The 27,679-nt window shown below is 38.3% G+C and overlaps 1 protein-coding gene across 1 annotated transcript in view; it reads right to left on the reverse strand.

The window, feature by feature from the left end:
- LOC306865639 (inactive phospholipase C-like protein 2) overlaps nt 1–27,679 on the reverse strand; it is a 78,674-nt gene that overhangs the window by 17,236 nt on the left and 33,759 nt on the right. The window contains exons 2-4 of the mRNA XM_079410362.1: nt 9,890–12,379; nt 3,826–4,029; nt 1,701–1,776 (exon numbers count right to left, since the gene is read on the reverse strand). Of these exons, the coding sequence (XP_079266488.1) occupies nt 1,701–1,776; nt 3,826–4,029; nt 9,890–12,379 (2,770 nt within the window). The remainder of the gene's footprint in view (nt 1–1,700; nt 1,777–3,825; nt 4,030–9,889; nt 12,380–27,679) is intronic.

Below are 27,679 nucleotides of genomic sequence, written 5' to 3' on the forward strand. Positions count from 1 at the left end.
AACGTGTTTATTTTTGAGTCAAAACCAGTAAGAGCAGAGAAGGTCATTAGCAAAAGCGTGATTCAACGTCTCCACCGGCACGAGATAGATTGAGGGAGGTGGAAGAATGCGAGATGAGAAAGAGTGGGCGAGGAGACAGCGCTATAGCACGCCAACCTTGTTTATTTACTGACACTCTACTGCTCTCTAAAGCAGATTTCTCCATTAACATGGTGACACAAGGCCGACCAGGGGTTCTGAGGCAATGTTATATAACGGATTGTTCTAAATTTAGCATGAGCTGCATTCAAAGCTGCTGTAAAATTATAAACACACTCTGTATTAATGCCCACATTCTGTATTAATGCACAATGTTGCTTGGCAACCACAAATAGCCTCAAATTAGCACAATGAACTATATTGCTTAGTAGAAGATTTTTTTGTTCATTTCAGATTTTTATCAATAATAATTAATACAGACTTATTTGTGTCATGTCATGCCTAAGGCTGCAGTCACACTAGACATTAATTCATAAGTCAAGCTCATTTATAGAAGTTTCACGTTTTAAATTTGGTGAACGCTGACTGGCGAATTCAGATGATGAGAATAGATGTCACAGATCTTAATGTCACAGACTGACATCTTTGGCTGAATTGAAAGAACACAAACTCGGAGTAGATGCTATATTTTCACATTTGAATGTGCACTACCATTAAAAAGTTAGCAAATAAAAAAATAATAATACTTTTATTCTGCAAGGATGCATTAAATTGATCAAAAGTGACAGTAAAGACTTTTACATTGTACAAAAACAGAACTGCCTATTAATGAAAGAATCATGAAAAAAATGATAAATTAATTTGAAATTTGAAAAGGATGGGTTAAATTTATTTAAAAAATGTTAAACATTTATTTTAAATTTGCAATAATATTTCAAAATATTTCTGTTTTTACTTTATTTTTGATCAGATAAAGGCACATTCAAAAATATTTAAAAATCTCACCAACCAAAACATTTTGAATGTTTGTGTATTTTAATTACTTTATTTAACAAAAAAGAAGCCCTAAAGCACGATATCATATCTTATTCTCTGTTGTCTTATAAAATCTTGCATTCTTACATTCTAGTGTAACTGCAGCTAATCAACACCCCATTTCCGCTTTAAAATCACTGCAATGCATGACCTTGTGGCATATCCTTTTATTAATTTATGAGATAAATACAGTGAAGCAAACATTGTTTAATTAAAATGTCTCTCTGTTGCCCAAATCTTAGCCTTATCTATGTGAACATAGTAAAAGGCTTTAGGGCACAAGCCTTCTTGCATCACTTCAAAATAATGAATAATTGTGTCTGTTGGTATTTGTGTTTGATGTGGGTAAAAAAAGCCCCTAGGCTATTCAATACTCTCCACAGGAGGTCAGATGATTCAAATGTTTTTTTCCAAAACATGCTAAAAGACAGAAAAACTCTCCACTGTGCTCTGGAGAAAAATTCACATCAGCTACAGAGTAGATTATTATAGGGTTCACTGATTATTAACTGAGTAAAAACTGTGTCAGAGTTTGTTTCCTGTTGCTCCATGAGTAAACAGACAAAACATTACAGTTATTAATAATGCCTAACTGTGACATACTCTATTTAAATGATCAACCGGCGATGTGCTTGCACTGTTAATCTCACTGTTTATATGTGAATGTGTGTTTTGTGCAACATTACCTGCACGCTGTGCTTGTGTAAGTTTAGAGTACACGCCATCGGCTGATTCGATCAGTGTGCGACTCGTCTGGATCATCTATAGGAAACCAAAAACAGGAAACAGGAAGTCAGGTCTCAGCAGGAAGTGAGACTTCCAAATCAGGAATGCCCTCCCTAGAGAAGCTCAAACTCACAAACACATTCACACATTCAGTAATAAGCTCTATTGCCAGAAAAGATTGAGCTGCATTCCTCAGCCCAGGTGAGATGTGTTTCCTTTCGTTGTCTCTTTTGTTATTGCTGCTGGTTCAATGATACTGTTTAAAGCTAAATTTAGAATCAAGTAAGAACATACACACATAAATATACAGTATATTATGTACACACATTTGTTAAACTGCTTAGGCATTGATTGTGGCTGTGTCTCATTCCACTCCCTAGTTTCAAAATTGTAAATCTTTACTGTATATTGTGAACCCAAAAGCACTAACCACTATAAACCAACCTCGACCAACGCAAACATTCATGCTGGTCTAAGCTGGTGCTTTCAAAGATTTGTCAAAAAAATTCTTCAAAATTTTTACTGTGAGACAAGACACTACCTTCCTGATTCAGAGTCTAACAAATACTTTGACACCTGACAAATATGACAAAATTGACCCTCATAGAGGCCTAATTTAAAGTGCAAATCCTACACAGCCAATCTTGTGCTGACAAGCACTGACACACACACACACACACACACACATACACACAAACAAACACACACACACACACACGAACAAACAAACACACACACACACACACACACACACACAAACACACACAGACAGACAGACAGACAGACAGGGTACATTCCTGCATACATTATATATGAGCATGTCTACTTATATCGAAATGGAATTGTGCCATGAAAGGGAAAATACACGGCAGAGTGTGATAGAGCAGCTTTGGAGGGTATGCAGTGTGTGTGTATGTAATACAATCAAATACACTCTCACATCTCTGCAGAATTTAATCTGTTGTAGTAAAGTCCCATTATAAAGGAACAAGCAAGAAAGAGCAGAATGCTGCAGCTATAGCTGTAGGCTATAACTGAATTCATTAAAGCAGTTAATCTACACGCTGTATAACTACTCACTGCTGTGTGTGTGCACTTGGATGGGTTAAACGCAGAGCACCAATTTCGAGTATGGGTCACCATACTTGACAATACGTCACGACTTTACTTTACTATATAAATAAATATTTAGATTTATAAATATATATATCTTGATTTATTATTAAGTACAGTATAAAACCTATATATTAAAATATAAAACAAACTGTACAAACATACTTTATATAGACACTTTCCTATTCAGAATTTAAATATATATATTAATATTCACCACTATAGATTCAGCATTTATGACATTATATTCAGACTGTCAACTACATATTCAGGACCTATGATTATTAAATCTACACATTCTGTATTTATGACATACATTCTGGATTTCTGAAATTATGTTCAGGTTGTCAACTATTCTGGATTTATGACAATATATTCAGATTTACAACAATATATTCTCGATATATGACATTCTGATTTTCAGCTGTGTATTCAGGATATATTACTATATATTTATATTCACAACTATGTATTTAAGATTTATAAAAAATATACATTCAGATTTACAGCAATATTATATTCTGGATTTATGACATCATATTCCGATGTGCAAATATATATTCAGGATATATGTTTATTTATACATTTTTACAACTATATATTCAGGATTTATGACAGTATGTTAAGATTTGCAACTATAGAGTCAGGATACATTCATGTATATTCATATATTTTGGATTTACAAAAATGTACTTTGATTTGCTAAAGTTTATTAAAGAATTATGACACTAAATTCAGGATTTACATATTCAGGATTTATGATTATATACAGTGTGTTTACCATCCTATTTTTGTTCAGTTTTGCAGTACAACTATTAAAGAAGCTAATGTAATATTCAAGCTCATTTATTACCATCATGTTGCCTCCTGCAGTATTTATAACAACCTAACATAGTTTAACGGTTCACATGTGCTAGTTTATTCACATTGCGGTACATAAAGTTAGGGTCAGGCTGTTGAATTTCACCCTACCGTGTCATAAGCGGTGAGCACTTTACGCAGCAGCTCTGGAATGGGGCCATGGGCTTCCATGGTGGGGTAGGCCTCGCTCAGATCTACTGTTACCCACAGCGCTCGCTCACTGTTCATCAGCCAGGAGGACACAGTCAGGATACACTGTTTCATGTTAGCTGCCGGAGTCAAGCCACAAAGCTCCTTGAACGACACCATGGCATTCTGGAGAAAAAAAGATAGCACAGAAGACATTAGCTTTAGTGACGTATGAAAACTGCAGGTCAGTTTCACATTCAAAATAAATTTGCAATTACCCACAGAAACAGCACACAGTGTAATACTGTTCAAATACATCTACATCTGACCATGGAGAAGCTCCTGTTTGCCTCAACCAAGGGAATTAATTTTTTCTCCCTGTTTTTGCTCAGTAACTACAGAATGTGCACAAGAGGACATGACATTTGGAGGCTGAATCAAAGTCACGCGCAAGATCGTAATGGAAGCACATTCAGCTCATTGAGTCACAAAGCGACACAGAAAGGACTAAGCTTTGCCTTCTAGTAACTAACGCTGAAGAACTAAATCACCACTGAGAGTCTGAGAACCGCTCTTGCCAACAATGTTGCCTTAGTTCAGGAAATTATTAGGGATGATATCATACACATCTAAGAAAAATGAAGTTTCTATGAGAGCTCTGTAAACACAGAAGGTCTTTGAGAGAAAAGCAGCATGGTTTAAGTTCCCATGACATTAGGATCTCAGACTACTTGGATTTTGGGTTATTTGCAGACTTATGCTGTGTTTGTGTGTGTATTACGAGAGTATCAAGCAAGCCAGTGTTTTGATTCATAAGTGTGAGGGTGGACAGCTGCTTGTGAGCCTTTGACACTGAACATAGCAATGCTGTTTTCCTGGCCTCCAGACACGCACACATACACAGGGAACACCTTAGGGCTTCATGATTGATTGGAATTAAAATGAAACCATCACGATGTGGTTTAGTGTAAGTATGTGCTTTGTGTTTCACAGTGAATCGCAGCACTGTTTTCTTTTACACACAAGCAGTTTTATGTTTTCAGTGTCTCAGAGCGACTCGGTTCACAGTAAATGCTGCTCTATGCTCACCCATCTCTGAATCTATGGGTCTGGGTTGCATATACAGTACATTGTTCATTTGGGAATGTAACGTGACAACCATTCCCAAACTTATATTGAGAATAGGGCTGAAACAATTATTAACACGAAATTAACACACAACAAAAATGACAGTGGTGAGAAAACAGCAATTAAGAAAGCATCTGATTACAGTGATGTAGATAAGTTTGCATTAGCTATTTTTCATACAGTTAATTAAATGGCAAATTTCTCTGTCATCTCATTTTGTGTGCAAAATACATTTACATGTATTGTTAAAAATAATTGTAAATGTACTATAGTAATACTTGATTGTTTGAAATATTCAAAAGCTGAAGTGATGATCACCTTGTTTTATTTATTAGTTAGAATATATGTAACTCAATATTTTAACTAATTTTAAAAGCTGAATAATACAACAAAACTTACTGATTAATCTCTGAAATAATCAACAATGTGTAATAATCGTTAGATTAATCGATTATCAAAATAATAGTTTGTTGCAGCCCTAATTGAGAAGCACTTAAACCGGCTTTCGTCAACAAAAAAGAAGCTTTAATGTCTTCCTGCAGGTTTCCACCAAACTAAAAGCTAGATTATTAACATTTCTGAAATGAATAAATTAAGCCTTAAAGATTACTATTGTAATTTTATAGTTGTAAAAATAATAATAATAACAACCAAACAAATAAATAATAAAAACATGTTTGAAATTTTATTTTACAATAGCTTTAAAAAAAAAATTTAAATACTATTTTTAACACATCCAGTGTTTTTTTTCCATAAAACTGTACAGACTTTGAGAACCTCATAACCAGATTCAGGGAGTGTTTGGATCTACATACATGCTAGACACTTGAAAAACACGACAAACTTGATGAAACATTAGAGCTGTTAAAGATGAAAATATGTCCACAAAAGAAGATGTTCTGTGGGATATTTTGAAAACTCTTGAAGTTCAAACAGCATCGGACCCCAGTGACTGCCACTTCATGGACAAAAACAGTTCTTCAAAACAGTCTTCAAAATATCTATCATACAGGTTTAAAACAACATGAGGGTGAGTAAATGATAACAGATGTTTCATTTTTGGCTGAACTATCCCTTTAACAATACTCTGGTTTTGCTGTGTCATAACAGCATTTGTCAAGCTGACAACCATCTCCAGACACATGCAGCCACATACTCTCACACACACGTGAATCTGTTTTCCCTGTGGGGATAACCCTCGCAACCCTTTTCAACAGGATGTGCTATTCCCTTGGGACATTTTCAGAAATATAGTCCCAACAGGAATACCAAAACGTGCTCACACAAACCCACCTATCTACTACCTTGAGCAGCAAAATTACAAATGTTTATAACTGAGACTGATGCGTGCATGTAAGAGAAATTAGTGGTGTGTTTAAATATAGGTGTTTAAGAACAGACTTGGACTATCTGTTCATATAAGAGTGCTATCAGCAGTCTCAAACACCCACCCACGCACATACATGAGAAGAGCTCCTCTATTTTGTCTAACGCACTTTTTTTCTCCATTCATCATTCATATTTGTTATTTTCAGTTTAATGAACTCTTTGCTGCATGGTCCAAATTCCACAATTGAATTCACACACAAACTGTGTGGCACAGGCCACGAGAGCACGGGAAAGAGCAGCTTCCGGCACACGCTCGGATAATGTGTTCCAGACACTTTGTCCTGTGTTTGTGAAAACAAGGGTGTTTGTGTTTGCATGGGTCAGGAAGGGGGTGCGGGGTGGGTGGGGTCACGCTAGCTGAGCTCTAATGCGAAAATGGATCACAAATATAAAACAGACTATCGTAACCATAGATTTGGGTCCAAATTGAGCTTGTGAGTCACTGAGAACACGGAGAATCATGAATAAAAATGAATTTGGATTATGTGGAACTTGAATTAGTAATTAGCCAATAGAACAAAATTCACAACGAAGATCTATTTAATATCTAAGTTGTTCCTATTAGACACATTAGTTTAAATAATGGAGAATTTATTTCACCCAAAAAAGTAAGTTCATCATTTACCCTTGTGTTGTCCCAAACATGTATTGCTTGCTTTCATTTGTGGAACAAAGGCAGTGCATTGGGGGAAAAAAATCTAAAATTTAAATACATTTTATGGCATATAAAAAAAGTGAAATGAAAACAAAAACTACAAATTAGACTGGAACTTTTCATATAAAAGCACAATTAAAGCATCATAAAAGTGGTCCATACGGCACACTAAACACTTTGACATCTGCTCTAGCTCTCCTTGGCATGTTCAGGAGAGAATTAGCCATTTCTGATTCATGAACAAATGGTTATTTTGAGTCAGATCTTTTCAATGAATTAGTTGATATTCCACAAAAGAAATAAAGTCACATGGCGTTAGAATGCAGAAACTCCTACATTCTTTCATGAACAATTCATCTGTTTCCAGAGCGATAAAAAAGCAACCTTTGAGCAATAAAACCTAGCAGGGCCAAAAATTAACACTCGACAAGTGCAAAATGCACACAAAAATCAGTGCTGCGAGTACATGAAACAGTGTTACTTGCCAGTTGGCTTTTTTTATTAATGCTAACAATGCCTGAGAATGCGATATAGCTAAGCATGATTATCAGATCGCAAAGACTGCACAATAATTATGTAAAATGTAATCTTCCTAGTAAAAAGCGGTTAAAGAAGTTCATTATCATGAAACTCCATAGATGCTTACAGTTCACAGTTCTCACACTATGACAGCTGTGATTTATTATTGCTGTTGAAGCATAAAGCTGTCGCTCTATGGCCATGAAATACTCATATTTACCTATTAAACACTGCAGCACAAGTCTAATTCATCCACTTACTGGCTCTGTAGTTTCGACACAGTTATAGAGCTCAGACTTGAACAGGCACGTTAACTTTAGACAGGATGTTATGCTAGTCAAAAGTGCTGAATCATGACAGTGTGCATAGGAAATACTGTGTGTTGCGCACGCTAATACGTGCATATTTAAAGCAGAGCAGATTTAGATTAGAATCAGGCTTCAATATGGTTGCAATACAAGCGTTTTTTTTTTTTTTCCTGCACTGAAAGATCACTTTCTCGTGATAGGATGATAGCATCGAATTTAAAACTTACACACAAGCCACAATTACAAGTGGCTTTGTGAGAATAAAATATTTCAAGATGTGCTTCCAAAAATAAAAACATTAAAGTATCCATACCAGAGAACCATAATCGATTCATCTGTGTTATCACATGTAAGTCTGTGTGGGTGTGCGTGCTGGAGTTATTTCATAAGTGTGAGAGTGCGGTTCACAGCAGTGACAGATAAGTCTACACAAAGAGCGCTTCCTGTGGGATTGCTATGACACCATGGAGTGCATGAAGACATGCTTGCTGTTTAAGTGTACGAGAGAGACACGGAGAAAGAAGAAGCAGCAGACAGCTAGATGTCGAAACTTTACAAATGATGATAGAGCAGAATAACATTCCGCCAAATACAGGATCACCTGCCGCTTGATACATAATGGTGCTCTGCACTCGTCTTCCCTGATCTTATTCCAAGATACAGCAGGACAAAATAAAGCCTTACACAACACATGCATTCTTAATAGCAGCATTAAAACCCTACACACATTCTGCAGTGTGTGACTGGAGTTGTTCACTGATCCCTTTAATGTTTACACACTTGAAAGGCGTGCTTTCCATGCACCCTTCCCCCTTCTTCTTTCATCTTTAGTGGACACGCATCAGTTTCTCACATCAGTAATCAATAGATTAGAAACATTTTACGATATTAAAATCTAGGTGAGCATATGCAAAACCAGAGAAACTGACAATGCAAGACAATAAGAGTATGCAAAAACAGATCTGTGGAATAGGAACAGCAGGAAATGCGTCCTGGCAAATAAAATAACACAATTACACACATACGTGCACAAATGTAAAGACAAGGGGAGAGATCCAGAGCAGAAGGACAGCTCAAGCTGGCCATATGTTTTCTGTCTCTAATCATCTAATGGGATGTCCTTTGAGGTTTTAGTCTTCTTAAATTAGGACCATGTTACATCTGCTGAGCAAGAGTCATTTGAAATCAATATTATTTGCAGCTTGCATCCAATCTTTCATGACATGAACAGGAACATTGTATTGCCTTCATAACCCTGCAATTTTACTCCTCCACCACCAGTATTCAATGACAAAGCTTGATTAACATTCTAGCATTTGAGAAACATCTGCAGTCTAACTGAATTATCTGATCTGTAAAAGCACAAACATTTTTTAAAAGATGTGAAAACATCTTTAGAGAGGAAAATCAGGTATCCGGTTTTAAGGGATTACTAATGAGCTCAACAACAAAAGCTTCCACTTGGTTTCTTTCTTGTATCATTTTCTCTCTCTCTCTCACTTTCTACCTGTCACTGACTACATAGGCAATTTTAAGTGTGTGTTTTCAATACCATGTTGTTATGATCCTTGTTATATCCCCTTTACCTCCCTTAAACTGCCTGCAGGGCCGAGGCAGCTTGTGAAAACTGAATGTGGCAGCTTATGCCAGTCGACAGGGGAGGAATTTACCATTTTTTCTTTGTGAGACCTTCATATGACATTGCAAGAAAATTTCACATTTCGTACCAAATATATTTATTAAACATTTATTATTGGGTTTATTTAAATGTGAAGAGGAAGGAATGTGATTTCTACTAAGGGGGAACCCCCCCTCCCACCAGACCACTTGCTTAGGGCCCCCAAAACTCTAAACATGCCCCTGCCTAACTTTGCTCTCTAATGAGAAAAGGACATTTGACAGTGTCATCTAATGAACTCCCGAAGCAATACAAATATCACTAATACTTTTAATATCAGTGGTTGCTGCCTATGCATAAATTTCTCAAACATTTCTCAGTGCAAATAGATTCTTAAAAACATTGACCCTGAAAAGAACAAATTCATACCTGCACATTTTCCCGTAGGTCTGTTGCTTCCCGTAGTGGCTGGGTTGATGCCCTGAAGAGCTCATCCACCACTTTGATCCCTGTGGTCTTAGTGGAGGTGTATTCCCTTGCTTTGCGGCCCTTTCTCACAGAGAGACCCCTCTTATGGGCCTTGCCCCCACCTCGACGATTTGTAATGGCAACATGAACAAACAGCGTGGTGTTAGGCAAAAATTCCCCTGTAAGTGACTGCAGTGGTACGTGACGGTAACCAGGAAGCAGGCACTCAAAAGGAATGGTGTACTGGCCAATAAATTCATCGCCAATGTAGTCATCATCAAGGACAACAAAACGCAAAGCAGCCAATTCTGGAAGGTTGATCTGGAACTCAAAGCTTTCATCAAAAATTGGATTGTCACCATTTTGAGAGACAGTTTTTGTGCGTTGTTCTGCACAGTCTGCAGGAATTCCGTGGATCTCCACGTAGATGTACGGCTCTACCACATCGCCTTTAGCAGCCGAGCCTCGAGGCTTTGGTAGGTTTTGACCGCTGATCACCTTGATGTGGAGAAGTTGGGCTGAGACTCCCGGAAGTGAGTCACGAGCATTGGCACTGAAATACGACACCTCCTCACGCATTATAGCTGGACGCAGGACATAGCCACAGTTGCCATTTTGCCTAAACCAACCAAGGTTCAAATCCATCATCAAGCCTGGGGTCTGGTAATTCATGGCCACGATTTGGCAACCGCACTTCCAGAAGTCCTGTGGATTCATGTTGCTAGCATCAATGCGCATGGGAGTAGGGTACACCCGTGACAGAAATCGCTTATTGTAGGAAACAAAGTCCTCAGGAAACTCATTGGCAAAGCGGTTGGCATCAACCTCGTTAAAGGAGCAAATCTCCCAATGCTTCTGTTCCCGTTTCGATGTCTCAAAGTCACGGAACTGAATAGACTTGCAGAGGGTGACTAGGTCAGAAAGTTCTTTGCAGAGTCGTAACCGTTTGCAACCAACCCCGTTGAACTGGCCCTTATTGTCTCCACCCATCATTCTCCTGGACATCTCGAAGCCTTCTTCTTCATCTGTGACCTCCCCTTCACAGTCTTGTAAGTCTGAAGGCAAGCTTTTCCCTTTAATGAGTATCTTTCCCTTGAGTTTTTCAGGGGAGGGCAAGTAGTGATCCTCCATATTGGGAGGATCAACGTGCAGTTTGTCCCCAAGGATCTTCTTCAGGTGTTGACCCATGACCCTCTGCTGGGGAACACTGCAGTGTGCGACAAGACAGAGGATTAGTGGATACTCTGAACTCTCAAAGGCATACTGGTTAATGACATCTAGAACTTTACAGAAGGCCAGCTGAGAGGCAACAGAGCTACCGACATAGACCACGGGCTCACAGTCAGTGCCATCCCAGACTACAACCTCCAGGCTTCGACAACCCATGCGTAGAGCCCGAACGTAGCTGCTGAGGTCCGACGAGCCCCAATAGTGATCTTCCAAAAGTGAGGCGTTGTGGGAAGAGTTGATGTAGTAGTGTGAAAGGGGCTGCGTCATATCCTGACAGACATGCTTGTGCTGCGGGTCAAAAATGTGGCACTCGGCTGACAGGAGGTAGTGTGTGAAGCCATCTATGGACAAGTAGCCATTGTTACGTCCTTCAGAGGAGGGTTCGTACTTGTGCACAATCTCCCGACACATTTCCTCTGTGACTCCCTCGACTCCCTGCTCCACCTCCACAAAGATCATCAAGTCCTTGGAGTCCAGGTACTCTTTGTTGCTGGAGAACTGCACCAGCAAGAAAAAGATCTCTGGACGTGTACACAGTTCACAATAGGCCTCTACAAATGTGTCTAAATCAATGCCTTCACCATAGCAGTCCTTGGCCTTCTGTAGCTCTTTGAACTTCAGTTCAATACGGGACTCCCTCATGCCAGGATTGAGACCCTTGATGATTTGGGTGGCCCGGAATAGGTCAATGTGTCCTTGCCTTTCTGGATCAGCTAGCTCAAATACGGACCCAATCCAGGACGTTCTTACACTGGGTTGACTAGGTTCGACTACACCCACCATGTGCCGCCCGTATGAAACCAGGTACCGCAGTCCCATCACCCAGGTGCTCACCACATCTGCTGTGCTGGCGACCAGATCCAGGGACTCGTAGTTGTCTCCGTATATAATTGAGAACGCACACTCATCCGGGAACTGATCCGAGAGGCCGTTGCTGCGTAGGACGGGTGTTTTCTTTCCCAATCGAACTTCTTTGATGCTCTTGATCTCAAGCTTGGCCTTCTCAGAGTCTTTCTTTGATGGTTCCCAGCGGAGCCAGCGCATGTCAGGGTCCAACAGGAAGTAACGATTGTACATGCGAGAATTGGAGCGAACTTTCTTCATCTCACAGCCTTCCATCATGAAAGCCATGCAGGCAGCTGTGCTGTTCATCTTGCGGTCACTTGGCATGGAGCTGAATGAGACCGTCTTCTTCCTTGCCTGCCTCTGCTTTGAACCATCCTGCAGAAAGAGTACAAAGAACACCGATAAGTATATCTGACACAGGCAATCTAAAAAGCAAACGTTAAATCAAACGTATAATCGTTTCTTATACAGGTTATCAAAGCTATGGAACATACTAAAATGCATATTTTAAAAAACACTATGCTTTGAGTTGGGATGTTGAAAGTTCTGGAGGATTAAAAATCACAGTAAAGCCTAGGCTTTGGGGTGTAACAGTGCACGTATTCATATCGAAAATGTTCTGTATGGGTATTTCGTTTTGGCATCTGTACCGAACACATACAGCAATGCTTTAACCACTGCACAAATAGAACCTTATTGGAAATTTCCAGTTTTATATATTGTTGTTTTTGATAAGAAAGAAAGTCTCACCTTTCAAATTATGAAAATTTTCAGGAAATTCAAACAATAAATGACATTTTGATGTTCTTTGATGTGGTGTGACAGTTTGCTGTATAAACGCCTCAGTTGAAACGAGCGACAACAAGCAAGCGAGCGTAATCTTCCCTTCCTGTTTAGCCTACTACTAGTTTTAACGTGAAATAAACATGAAAGAAAATCATGTCTAATGTAATCTCTCAGTCAGTGTTTTAACCGTGGAAAGACGTCAATAAAACAGCTTGTAAACTAAATGTCACGTAGCAATTCATTTTGCAATTTAAGTCATCAGTGTCCACAGCTTGTTAGAAAATGAAGTCCAGAGAAGAGCATTTTGCTAAATATTAGACTATCTAATCTATATTTTACTTTACCTGTTAGTGATGCCTTAATTATTTAATGCATGCTTAAATACATTTATTATGAAACCATTTATGACCGCCACTGTGTAAATGAATATATTTTAATAGCAAATAGAAATGTTATAATTTATAAGTTAATTTAAAAACTGCATTATGTACAATTTACATGTTTGCATACAATTTATTTTTAAGTTGAGTGTTGATTATTATATTTAAAAATAAATAGTAATTGAATTTAGGCTGGTGTTACTTGTAACCTTATAGTAATGTAAAAGGGATCACTATAGTTTATAAGCTGAAGTCGATTTTTTTATCCCAAAGAAATTTGTAATTATAGTTGAATTTATTTAAAGAAAGAGCAATTTGTTCAGTAAACCACTGATTAATAATAAAAAAAAGCAATTCTATGCTTATTTTTCCCCCTGCTGTACTGAAACCATAGCGAACCGTGACGTTAAAACCAAGGTACGTCCCGACCGTCATGTTTGTGTACCGTTACACCCCTACTAGGCTTATATCAGTATTGCTGGGGGTGAACAGAACAAGAACTATCTGAAAATAACATAACAAAATAAAGTAAATGCTGTGAGACAAGGCACACACATGTATCACAGGAAATAAGGACAACTATTGTCTGGAAAACATATAAGGAAACAACCATAAATACAATGTTATCTACACCTGCCTCAGCTACATAAAATATAAAGTACCCATTCTACCACAGGTCAATGTAATCTGGCACACAGCAATCAATAGAGAACAGATAGGAAAGAGCAGCCAATAGCAGATATGCCACTTAAATCAAGCTTTTAACATATAACCTCTGATAATGACCACTGAGTGTCCTTTAAAAAAAAAAACACACACAGAAAAAAACAATTACACCTACACATACATGCATGCTTTAGCACACATAAAAGAAAGAAATACAAAGTGCAGCAATATTTAAACTATCAAAGATCATAAGTTGCTGTTTTCAGCTTCGATAAAAGCTATAAAATTTATTCACAGATGAGACACTACCAATCTCATACCAGAAAAAACAGCATGCATACAAAGAAGATCAGAGATATGAACGTGTTCACTGCCAGAAGAAACATCAAAATAGATCTGATTACTTGATCTAAATATGAACTCCTGCTCTGGAGACTTTCCAAGTTGAAGCACATGCATGGAGAAATACCAGGGGAGTCTTCAGCCGGATCAAAACCATATCAAGCCCATATCACATCAACCCACCTCTGATGAAGAGGTCTGTTATGACAGCTGAGCTTCATGATGTCACGAATCTGGTCCATGCTCTCCCTGTCAACCACCACTAGAGGTCACCCGTTCACCACAGTGACTTTTACACTCACAGCACATTGGACTCCATTTCCCACAATCCATTGCACAGATCACAGCTGTCACCATTCACACATCACACACACCTGATCACCATTTTCCAATCACCACCACACACCATATAAGCCTGGGACTTGCTCTTGCTCAGGGCCGAGTATTGTTTAGCATTTATCACTCCCCAAGCGATAGCTACTTTACAGAGCCATAGTCTTAGTCTTGTCTTGTCTTGCCTTGCCTTGTTTACCTTGCCGTGTCTGACCCTGCCTTTGTTTACTGGATTTACCCCTTTGCCTCTGCCGTTTGGACTCTGTTCGCTCCCTGTTTGGATTATTGCTCTCGTCTCTGGATTATCTCTCTGCCTTGCCCCTTTGGATATTGTTCGCTGATCGTTGACCCACGCTTGCTCCACGGATTGCTCTGTCTTGCCTCCACCATACCTGTTTGCCGATGTCTGACCCTGCCTGTTTCTGACCATGTTTTGTAATAAAGCCTCGCATATGGATCCGCATGTCTCACGTCTCGTCAACCCCGTAACACATGAACTGTAGACACATATGAACGCACACTATCAAATCACACACTTTACAGGAAGCAATAAATAAAAATGAAAGTGTTGTGGAATTTAGTACATGTTTGTTAGTTCTAAGCACATAATACTGAAGCTGATTATGCAATATAAAAAATATTTAAAAATTATAGCATATACAACTTAAACACATGTGTAGCACATTTTACACACCTGACTCCTTTGATCCAGTTCTTTTAATTAATCAAATATGACTCACAACAAGTTTGAATTAGTGAATCCTTTACTGAATGAACTCACTGAATCCATCAGAGTGGTTAATGAATCAACATTTTACCCTCTCTGAACTGTAAGTTATCTTATTTTCAGTAATGTTGATCTGAAAATTAAGCATGTTTTGTGTAGATGACATCCATGACTATGTGTTTAATGACACAAATTTGCAAGATTCATAATGAATTATATTATCCTGAAAAATCCAGAATATGCTGGTTATGTATGTTTTGAAGCATGGCTGCTGGTTTAAGATGGTCCTTAGCTGGTCATGCGCTGGTTTAAGCTGGCCATGTGCTGGTCCTGAGCAGGAGCTAGTTGCTTAGGACCAGCTTAGGACCAGCACATGACCAGCTTAAACCAACTCATGACCAGCAGCTATGCTTCAAAACATACCTAACCAGCATATGCTGTTTTTTCAACAGGGTAGTTTTTATTTGTTTGTAAGCTTTATATTTATATTATTTTAAAACTGATAGTCCTGTCACAAAGCATTGCTAATTAAACCAGTGTTGCTGGTTAAAATGCTCAAACAAACTGTCGAAACAGTCAAACAAACGATTTCAACATCGAACACTTCAAGTAATGTGTGTGTATTTTCATTCAAACAGACTTGTAACGATTTGTGCTTGAGACCTGATGAAATGAGCAAAACAAACTCAGAAAAGCCAATATCTGGTACCAGGCAACTTAGTTCAAAAGGTTGAGGGTTGTATTTCATTTCCTGGAAAATTCTGAGTTTATTTCGGCACTTGGATTATTTTGGCATCACTGCACAGGAAGTCATTTCACCAAGCCATGTACATGTTATTGGGAGTGGATCCGTGAGGTTCATCTGCGCATTAGCCTTGTTTCATAACACAGCTGTGTTTGCACTGAACTACTGAAGGGTGTCTGCATGCAGACTGCTCCTGAATGAGAATGGCAATGTCAGCGCATGTTTGAGAGCGTCTCCATGTGATGAGGAATAACTGAGAGAAGATGACAGAGAGGTTAAGGGTGAGGGTGGTGCACCAAGCTGACAGAGAATGATCGTGCACTGACCTTTGTCAAAGGATAACAGAACATATATCTACGCAAACCCACACACGAGACATGAGAAGGAGCACGACTGTCTTCACTCACAGCTATTTACACTAGTCAAAGTGTCAGCATGTCTGTGTCTGCTACAGGAATACACATACATATCCTTGTCGAATAATCTGTGCCTCCTAATATGTGACTATTGGAAAGAAAAGAAAAAAATCTCTTTTAACGTCTTAAATGACATTAAACGGTATCGTCTCTTGCTGTCCAGTAAAAATGTAAAACAAGATAAGTTTACTTGAGAAGTAAAATTGCGAAACATAAATATCAAATGAAAATATCAGTGATGAATATTAAATGAGATATTAGTGAGCAAAGAAAAACAACCTCTAAGCAACTTCTGTTTAGTTGGATTGGTATTTTGACATAAGCAATGAGAAGGTTATTCAAGATAAAGTTATTTTCATGCTGTGGCTCAAAATAAAAACAAACACATGGACATTTGCTAGGAATAATGAATAATGAACAGGTGAATATCAAAAAGGAGCCTTTGCATATAGACTTAGGTAACAATTTAGAATAGGGAACACTTATTCACTATTAACTACGACTTTTGTCTCAATAAATTCCTAATTTGCTGCTTATTAATAGTTAGAAAGGTAGTTGTTAAAGTTAGGTACTGGTAGGATGTAGATTAAGGCATTAATATGTGCTTAATTACTACTAATAAATGGCTAATATTCTAGTAATATACATGCTAACAAGCAACTAGAAGCAACTAGTTAAGAGACCTTAAAATAAAGTGTAACACCTCAGTTGGTGAAAAAAACACTAGCAAATGGTTTTACTTTGTGAAATTGATTCCAAATCACAGCAAAGGACACACACATAATGATGAAGTTCAATTTGTCATGTTACCATGAAGGAAACTGGAATAAGAGGATAAAACAGACACGAAAGCATAAATGATTCTGACGCCTATACTTTGAAATGTTACTTGTGATGTTACAAACACACAAATCAGAAGAGTTCATATTACTCTCAACCCCTGCTTACACTCTCAGAAGAAAGGGTACAAGACTTTCAAAAGGTACTAATGTGTACACTTTAGTCACTAATATGTACTTTTAAGGTAATATTTTTTATAATTTAGCAGCAGTAAATAAAGTACAACGATGCACCTTTTAGCTTTTGCACTAGTGACAGCTTTGTACCTTTTTTTCCGAGAGTGTAGGAGCTGCTCAGACTGAGAAACTTAGTTTAGTATCTAAACTAACTTAAGCATATAGGTAGTGTATGTATGTTGATAAGAACAGGAGGGGTCTCTCTTGTGTACAATGCACTTGGCTCATGTTTTTGGGATTCTTTTTATGTTTTTCCAGCTTGCGCACGTATCTACTCCAAAGGGACCAATTAGAGTGCTGTTTGTGATACTGCACTGGTCATACTAGCTCAATCACATGTGTAAGTGAATTAATGTATGTGCACAGCACACAGTCAGTATGTGCATTATCAGTCAGTATGTGCCTGTAAATCAGTTATGGTGTGTATGTGCGTGAGTGTGATTCTTCGGTTTTAGCTGCAATGCAGGTTGCAGTCAAGGTTTCTTGTCCTTTAACAGGTTTCTGTCTCTCAACGTTATGTATTTCCATTCTCTATTCTCTTCTATTTTCCATTATTAGATGCAGATGTTTCATTGACATGTTTTGTTTAGACAGATACCTGTGATTTTTCTTCCCAACATTCTGTGAAATTTTACTTTCTATAGCCTATTAAATTAACAAACAATTAATCATTCATTTTAGCAGTGCTTTAATTAGCTGTGAATTCTGTAACTTTGGAACTGAGCACCTGTTCTGAGTCAGTAATTACCTACACAGATTATGCTTACAGAAACTTCTTAGAGATGAACAACCTGGCCTAATTTCGATATTTTTGAGTTTCAGAACGTCTGAACTCAAACAGTGTATGCATTATGATGGAATCATCCCTTAGGAGGCAAATGAATGGCCTATGTTAATGAATCTGAGCATGGTCTCAAGTGTGTGGGTGTGCTTTCTAGACACTGTGTCACTTCTGAAAGCAAAAGCCCTAATGGTTTGAATTTATATTTATATTGCATAATGGTTCCATTATATACACTTACATTCATGCATCTGGCACATTCTTCTATCTAAAGCGACTTCCAGTGCATTCAAGGTATACAGTTTTTTCAGTTTATGCTTTCCGGGGAATCGAACCCATGACCTTAGCGTACCTCAAGTCACTTAGCTGGAGCTATAGGAACACTATACTAAAAAAAGTTTTCTAACACTTCCGCATATAGTATGACTGACTCTAAATTGTAGTTGAGCTGAAATCAAACAATTGAACTGCACATAATTTTACTTCTAATGTGCCTACAGTGAACTGATTCAATATATTTTATGTCAACACACTGTTGCAAATCTAAATCTAAATACTATTATTATTAATTATTAGTAGTATTAACTATTTCTTTTGAAGAATACAAGTGTCTGATGTTGCCGTCATTTTGTAAACGCAATAAGCCACTTGCTTACACCCATATGTGTGCACAGAAACCACTCATCTATCTGACATTTATTAAAGCACATGCAAGTGTGAATTTTTCTTGCTGTAATATACACTACTACGGAGACAGAGTAATGGCATTTAGTAGCTGTTTGCCCAATGAAATTAAACAGTTCCCTTGTGTCTGTATATTGTGCTTTTTTTTGTGTGTGTGTGCGTTGTGTTATTCACATTTGTATGTTAAAAATGTAAGAGAGCCAGTTTTAGCAAACTCACTCTGCTAAAATTACAGACCGAGGAAATGAAACACAATCCCAGACTGCAGACCAACAGTCTGAGAGAAAGAAAGGAACAGAGAGTTAAGAGCGAGTAAAAGAGAACATGGTTGGAGTTACAGAGTGGGAATGAAATTGATGTCAAGCACTGAAAATGTTAATTTTGTCCACTCCATTCAATCCTGTGTTCAATACATATTTCTTAGTAACAAACAAACAAAAAAACATCTTAGACTGACTAAAATCCCAGACTGGTTTTAGAGGGGTTTTTGTCAGGGTTCTGTCACTTCGGTCTAGTTTATTCATGGTTTTGTGACAGAGCCCTGACACTCCCTTCTTGTCTTGTTTTCTGGTGAGCGCGCGGCTTCGAGTGTGCTCGAGCTGCGCGCTCTCTCGTCTGCGTGCTCTGTTTCATGTTGGGGCGTGGTGTTCGGATCCCGGCACTCCTGTCTTGTTCAGACTCATTTCTGGTTTCGTGTCGGGGTTCGGACACTCACGCTCCAGGTTTGTTCTCGCTGTGGGAGCGTGCGATTTCGAGTTTGCACGGGCCATGCGCTATTATGTCCTCAGTATGTGTGTGTGTTTTGTTTGGCATGAGGTTCGGGTTTCGGCTTTCATGTTTGTTTTTGTGTGAGCACATGGCTTGTCTTGTTTAGTTCTATGTGCCATGTGCTCTCGTGCAAATTGTCTTGACCCCACCCACCTTGTTTCCTGATTATTGGTTAATTTGCCACACCTGTGTTTTCTCGTTACCCTCCTCATTTGCTCCCTTTATAATCTCCTTGTGTTTGCAGTCCTGTGCCAGTTCGTCATCGTCTTTACCCGATGTGAAGTCCTGTCCTGTCCTGTCCTGTCCTGTCCTGTCCTGTCCTGTCCTGTCCTGTCCTGTCCTGTCTTGCCTTGCCCAGCCTTGTCCTGCCTTGCCAGTCTGTTCTCCCCTACGGGGTAGTTTTTGTTGTTTATTTTATTTTATTATTTATAAAGCCCTATTTCCTCCTGCAAGTGAGTCCTCGCTCCCATCCCTTCACCCCCACCTGACAGTTTTGAGTTTGCAACTGGTCAGACTGGGAGACCAGCTTAAACCTGCTGCGAACAAAATTTTCAGTTGTGAATACACAAAAACAAAATTTATATTCTAAGATGGATCAATCATTACTATCAGTATATTATATACTGTATATCGTTATAGTATTACCTGCTTATGGTAGTGTAAGTGATTTCACAGGTAAGAGCCAGAGTCCAGATCGAGACAGGACTAACTCCATACATAAAACTATTATCCTGCAGAATGGCCCATTTTCATTCTCCACATATACCTGCAGATCCTTTCTGATGAGAGGAAAACAGCTGTACAGGTCAGACGCTATTTAATTCCTCATATATCATCTCACCGCAGATGACAGGCAGCAGACAAACCAATTTTGCTGTACTTCCAGTGTGTGTATGAGTATGCATATATGATTAGGAAACTCACAATGTCCTCACCCCTTCCCATTGTTCTCCATTTTTCTATTTTATTCAGAACTAATCAATACTGATTTAATTAATCAGTCTCACTCTTTTTTAAAAGAGGATGCAGGGCTCAAATGTTCTTTTCCTGTGTGATTTGGATTTTTCGCTTTCTGTCTGTGTCAATATTTGCAACGCTGTTTGTAAAACGCAACTGTATGCAAATGCGCTTTAATTGCTGTTGAAACATACACACGTACACAAATGCACACACGCCATGAATGTGGAATAGATGGTGGGTGTAATAATTGACAGCTATGCCTTACAGACACAAAATTAGATAGATAGATAGATTTTCTTTGTGTGTTTGTAAGAGTGGAAATATTAAAGCATCCATTTTTAGCACAGAAGTCTTGGCTCGGGTTTGCCAGTTGAGGGTTCCTCTGGCATGTGACACGGGCAGCCCCTGCAATGGCATAACCCACGCTTTGCTATAAATACATCCAGCACGGGTGCGCTGCTATAAAGCTGCTCAGCCCACTGAACACCTCTGAGGCTTTGGATCTCTCCTGATGCTCCAACGGACCAGAACTTTAGGCCTCAAAGCATAAAAGACTTTTTCCTAATCTTGCTGCCAAAAGGCAAAGGCTACAGTATTCTGTTTCTTTTCCGTGCAGAGGAGGAACGAGAATAAACCCACCGTGACTCTGATTTGACAGATGCACCATGTAAACTGTCACTGCACTCCGTTGTCTTGATTGTGCTGTGTGTGCTTGGCGTTTGATGTCGCTGTTCTTTTGTAGCTGACGTTCCACAGAGTTTGCAAAGCGCTGTTCTTGAGATCTGAACTGTTTCTGTAAGAACATTACATTTCCAAAAGCCTAAGATGTAATCTTAAAATGATTTATGATAATCTGTTTTTCTATCTAGACCTTCTTCCCTTCTTAATATTAAGTAACCTTGTAAAAAAGTAATATATTTAAAATACATTTATTTCATACTATAGTTCAAATCTATTAACATATTTACTGATATATCGCTCGAAACTTACTGACATAAAAACAATAATTAAACTTTGGCATACTACTTTTGCACAATGCACATTTCTTGTGTTGTTAATGTCACTTTTGATGAGGATTGTATGATCAATAATAAATTGAATAATATCTTTAAATGCAAAAAATGCAGTCTTTAAATGCAAAATATATAATATATAAGTGTATCTGAAGTATAGCCTACTTGCAATAGTTCCACTTTAGCACAATCAAATTTACTAAGTATATCTTTAACTGGACTTCAGCACTACTTCCGCACAATTAAAGTGCATCAAATCCAAAATTAGTTGTTCCAGTTTAGTATACTTTAAGTATACCAGTTTAGTATACTAAAAGTACAATTGCAGGGCATTTTATTAAGTACATATATAAGAAAATGTATTTGTAGTGTACTTAGCATAAACAAATGTATTTCAAATACATTTAATTTTCACTAGGGGAGAATCATATCAGAACACATGTCTGACTGGAGCATTTGACCGCTTAAAGGAGATTCGTGTGTTAATGGTATTTAAACCACTCAGCATCAGCATACAGTAAAGGTGACCTGCTGATTACCCAGAATGCACTACGGTCACATATCAAGGCCACCTACCCTGTGGAAGTAGGACACCGGATAGCCCTACTTGCTACTTCCTTTGGGAGAAAAAGGAGTGGCTGCTCAGTAAGTACCTCTGCAGGAGCGGAAACAACAACTCTTCTCACCTTGTTTCCCAAGGGGTCGACACAGGAGAATAAACAGCGCAAAGTCTGACCTGAATTCAGTTTCGTAGTTTCTATTACAACAGCATATGTGAGCCGAACTGAAGGAGGACCCAGGTTGAAGCAACAGTTTACCAAAAAATAGAAATTTACTCACCTTCAGGCAATCTAAGATGTAGATGAGTAAAGTTTCTTCACTGGAACAGATTTGGAGAAATTACATCATTGGCAAGCATTAGCTCTTCTGCAGTGAATGGGTGCCATCAGAATTAAAGTCTAAACAGCTGAGTTCAAATACAGTCCAGTCCATCAATTATTATCTTGTGAAGTGAAAAGCTGCGTGTTTGTAAGAAACAAATTCATCATTAAGGCTTTTTAACTTTAAATCATTGCTTCTGGCCAAAATGTGACTTTTCGCTTGTAAACAGTTCGCTTGTAAACTGTGCATATTTCACTTCTGATTTAGAAGAGGTGATTTTTTCACAGGAGAAAGCAATATTATAGAGGACTTAAGGTCAAAGTATACTTCACTTTTTATGCGTACGCGCAGGTCGCACATGCGCATTTAACTCTCTTGCAATAATTAGTTTATCCGCAAGGTGGCAACCTTGCCGGGGGGGGGGGGGGGGGGGGGGGGAGGGTGGGTATCGATTCACAAGGTAGAAAAATTGCACAAACAGAACAAACCAGAATGCGGGTTAGCGACAGCGACAATGGAGGCCTACATAGGCAAGAGATTGTGCGAAGAGGTTAGAAAAAATCCTCATTTGTACAACTGTAGCATGAAAGAATACAAAGACATTAATATGGGTTTTAATTCGTGGCGAGAGATTGTGCAAACACTGGCCCCGTTAGGCCAGGAGAGGTATTGCAATTGGGCACAAAGCACATGCGTCAAACGTCTGTGTACACGTACGTACGAGTCAAATGAAGTATACTTTGCAAGGTTGTGTATACGACTGTACGCGTACGCTAATGAACACGTAAAAAAAAGAAGTATACTTTGGCCTTTAGCCAAAAGCAACGGCTTGAAGTTAAAAACATCTTGATGATGGATTCAGAGCTTTTCACTTCACAAGATGTTAATTGATGCTGGATTACTTGTGTATTACTGTGATGTTTTTATCAGCTGTTTGGACTCTCTATCTGACGGCACCCATTCACAGCAGAGGATCCATTGATGAGTAAGTGATGCAATGCTCAATTTCTTCAAATCTGTTCTGATGAAGACCCAAACTCAAATACATCTTGAATGGCCTGAGTGTGAATACATTTTCAGCAAATTTTCATTTTTAGGTGAATTATTCCTTTAACACAAATTAATGATTCATGGAAAGCCTCTGCAACATTCTGGATACAACATTTAGACACATTCATATATGTATGCCTATGTACAATAAGTCAGATATAAACAGCATGCAAACAACTGCATTTTGAGCAAAATCGTACTTTAAATGAACAGGTCCTACACAATAAAGACCTTTGTTTAGAGTCAACAGCAGCAATTTTCCTTCTATTCAATAGAACAACAAAGACACACACGCATAACTAACAATATGAATCACAGCCAACAACTCTCATAGAATGGCAGGTCATAAAAGTTCTCAACACCACTCTAAAGTTGAAAAAAAATCAGTAGAAAGTATTCTCACAGCCAGCTTTTGATAAACAGAGCTCACGTCTTCTTACCATAGTGCTCTGTATCACATAGCGAACGCAAGCATTGAAGCACAACGTAACTTACAATAGTCAGCATTTGCTTTCTCATTCTCAAAACAAGACCTCTCCCTGTGAAGAACACAAAATACACTAAGACAGAAATAGAGATAGCAAAAAGAAATGAAACTTTGGCACAAGAGCCAGATACAAACTTGGACACATACACACAGTGAAGTGCGGCATTAGTCAAAGCTCTCCAGGGAGAGAAGAGTACCTGTTTGTATTTTTCAAAAGGTAAATGGCCGTACATGACTAATAAAAACCTGTGGCAGAGCTGCTTTTAATGATGGTCTTTCAGCTGAGGTGTGTGTCGAGTGGACGGCAGCGCTTAGTCTGGGGGAGGAAGGCTGTACAGAATTAGCAAATCTGCACAAACTTTCCAAAAAGCACCTGCACATCATTGTCTGCTATTGAATGAAGAGTACAGATGAGTGGAAAAACATGTACTGGAACAATCCACCACTGAACCCAACATAAGCTGATGAATTCAACATTTATATGTCAAAAAGCAAAACTGAAGTTGCTAACACTTTCTTTTACAGCATTTCTCTTTCAAATGACATGTATTGCTATAATTAATTACTTACAAAAATTCTTTATGCTGGTATCTGAATGCAAATGCTTCTAATTGTGATTTTATTATGTGTTCACGATGCACAAGTACACACTGCATTTTCTGCATTACCACAGGGGGCACACCAGTGGGTATTGACATAAAGAGTGCACTGTAAAAAATATCAGTGAATTTAATGGTAAAAGACTGTAAAAATTCTACAGTAAAAACCTGTTAAATGATTAACGGTAAGTTCCCCTACTATATATGGTGAAAAACTGTATTGGACATTACATGTAATTTGACTGTTATAACATTTTTGGAAGTGAATTTAAAAAATATATAATTTACAGTAAATAACTGTATTCCCAGAATTCCATGTCAATCAATCAATCAAATTTTATTTATATAGCGCCATACAACAACCTAAAAGGTGCCCAGGGCGCTTTCCAGTATAAAAACAAGAAACACAGTAGACAACAATGAACGCCGACCAAATAAAAACACAAATATACATAAAAACAACAATCGAGTCAGTCATGTGTTACATTTCAAATTTGATGTTTTTTTTGTTTTGTTTTTTAAATAATTTTGTTTCTTTTTCGTTTTTTTCTTAACAGTTTTGTACATTAGGGTTGTATGTTACATCTAATGTTGTTAAATTAATGTTTATTGCATTATTTCAGTTTCATGTGTTACCATGATGGTGTTTAGTGTTTGTGTGAATGACACTGTGCACCTTCTATATATATGTTAGTATTTAAAAGCTGCTTGTGATGGTCTTTGGTTCATTATGTTACTTTCTCATCACTATCTGCTTTTGGTGGTTATCAGTGTATTACAAAGGTACACAACAGATTTCTGTACTTTAATAGTTTGGTATATTAACAATAAACCAGTTAATGAAATTATGTTTTTTAAATGTGAATTTAAGTTAAAACTGTAAAACCTAAAATGTTGCTACCGTATTTTTCATGGTACAATTTTGGCAACCACAGCTGCCAGTTTTTACAATATATTTTATGGAATTTTTTTGCAGTGTATTTTTCTAAAATTTCAGGTAAAATACTGTCATCGAGGAGATACAGTTGACGTTTATTGCTAGCTTTATAGTGTGAGTTACATAAGTTTAACTCATTGTTCAAACAAGTCCAAAACACACTATACACAGATACATTAACATATAAAAGTTTGGGGTATTACAGTTTCCACAAAAATATTAAGCAGCACAGCTGTTTTCAACACTGATAATAATAAGAAATGTTTATTGAGCATCAAATCAGCATATAACAACAAATTTGGTTGAACAACACAGACATTTAATGTAACTCTATCACCCCCTTGGGTACTGGAGTTACCACCACAGTAAAGCCTTCTACACACTGCACGATTTTAGCAATCCTAAAAGATCATTGCTGATCACACTGTGCGACATGGATCTAATAAACTTGGGTATGACATGCATGTAGACTGTACGATGATGACACATATTCACTCATACGTTGCAATGCACATTTCTATAGAATAATAAAATGTCATCAGCATGTAAACAAAAAGAGCATGATGAATCACGCTTCAGCAGTTGTAGTTTTTATGTGTGCTTAAAAAATCAGAAGTGGCGAAAGAGGAAGGGATAAGAGCTTGAGGTAAGCAGTTTTATGTTTTAGCGCCGTGTCGCATTGATTTCATGCCGCATTTTTATTGGCTGGTTAGTAAACGTGGGTCGTAGCAGCAAACACACTGTGTGATGATCATGCTGAATTTCTGACACTGTGAGAAAATTATTCTTGTCTATCTTTGGTCGCAAGACCGTGACAACGGGCGTCTTTGAACCTCTCTCACTGTACGACATTAGAGCACCGATTAGGAGCCACGATCACAGAAATCGCCACGATTGTTTCACGATGCCAATCTTTTGTCTGGGACAGCCGAAAATCATGCAGTGTGTCTCAGGATTAATGCAAGAGCATGTTAGGTTAAATTCACGGAACTCTTTATGATCTTTTACTAGTTATTCTCTGTATTCTTCAAAGGTAAAAGTGAGTGCTGAAATAAAACCTAAGATACCATTCCTGAACTTTTTCTCCTCAGAGTAAACAGACAGTATCTAGAAGAAGGGAGAGAGAAAGAGACAGGCATAGAGTGAGTGAGGGAGATGTTTTGGGTGCTTGTGCGCAGGTGTTTTGTTCTAAATCTTTGAGATGCTGCCAACCTTCCACTAAACACAAATGTACTTTTTTGCTTTCTTCACACGGTGCGACCTCTTCTCGCTACACTACAGACAAAACTATCTACAGCTGTGCTTGCTCTCACCCTCTCCCCCTCACACACATCGGCTTTATGCAGTAGAAATAATAATATTTGCTTATATATTTGCCAGAGGTCTTCCTGTCAAGAGTCTGTCGGTTTATAGTTATTTTTAGACAGGCAGGTCCAAAGCTACTACCACACACAAATGCTGCCTTTTGTTTTTTGATCAGACCTCAGGAAACTTCCTCTAAAGGTGCAGTCCCACTTGTTTTTGTGGGTGAAATCCAGTCATTTAAAGGTGGAGTATGTAGTCGGGGCCGAGTACCAAAACAAACTTGTAGCCAATCAGCAGTAAGGGGCGTGTCTACTCATGATGCAGAGGAGAGAGCGCTCATCAGTGCACATGACAGACATTAGCCGAGCCGAGCGACTACAGAAAGATAGACATGGCGGACAAAAAACAAAAAAGGAAAACATCTTACACCGTGTCTACACTGGATGCGACAGTTGTCCTGTCATGGTCTGTCTACACTGGACACAACAAAGCGACCGTTGAAAATCATTTGAAATTTGTGTCAATATGTCACAAATAGAACGCAGCAGCAGTTTTATGTCGGGGATTTGTTGTGGCGCGGTGCGGCATCCAGTGTAGACAGCATCACTGATTATAATGAGTTCTATAGTATTATGTTGCACCGCTCTTGTCCGGTGTAGACACAGTGTTACAATAAGGCAAAAAGTAGGTCCCGTGTAAATATCGGATCAGCTTTCCAGTGCTGGAGAGAACTCAAGGAGTGGGAAGGCCTGCGATCGGACGCCGAGGTTGCTTTGTTTCTTCTCTATAGGTGAGTAA

Source organism: Barbus barbus (assembly GCF_936440315.1).
Source record: "Barbus barbus genome assembly, chromosome: 4".
NCBI lineage: Eukaryota > Metazoa > Chordata > Actinopteri > Cypriniformes > Cyprinidae > Barbus > Barbus barbus.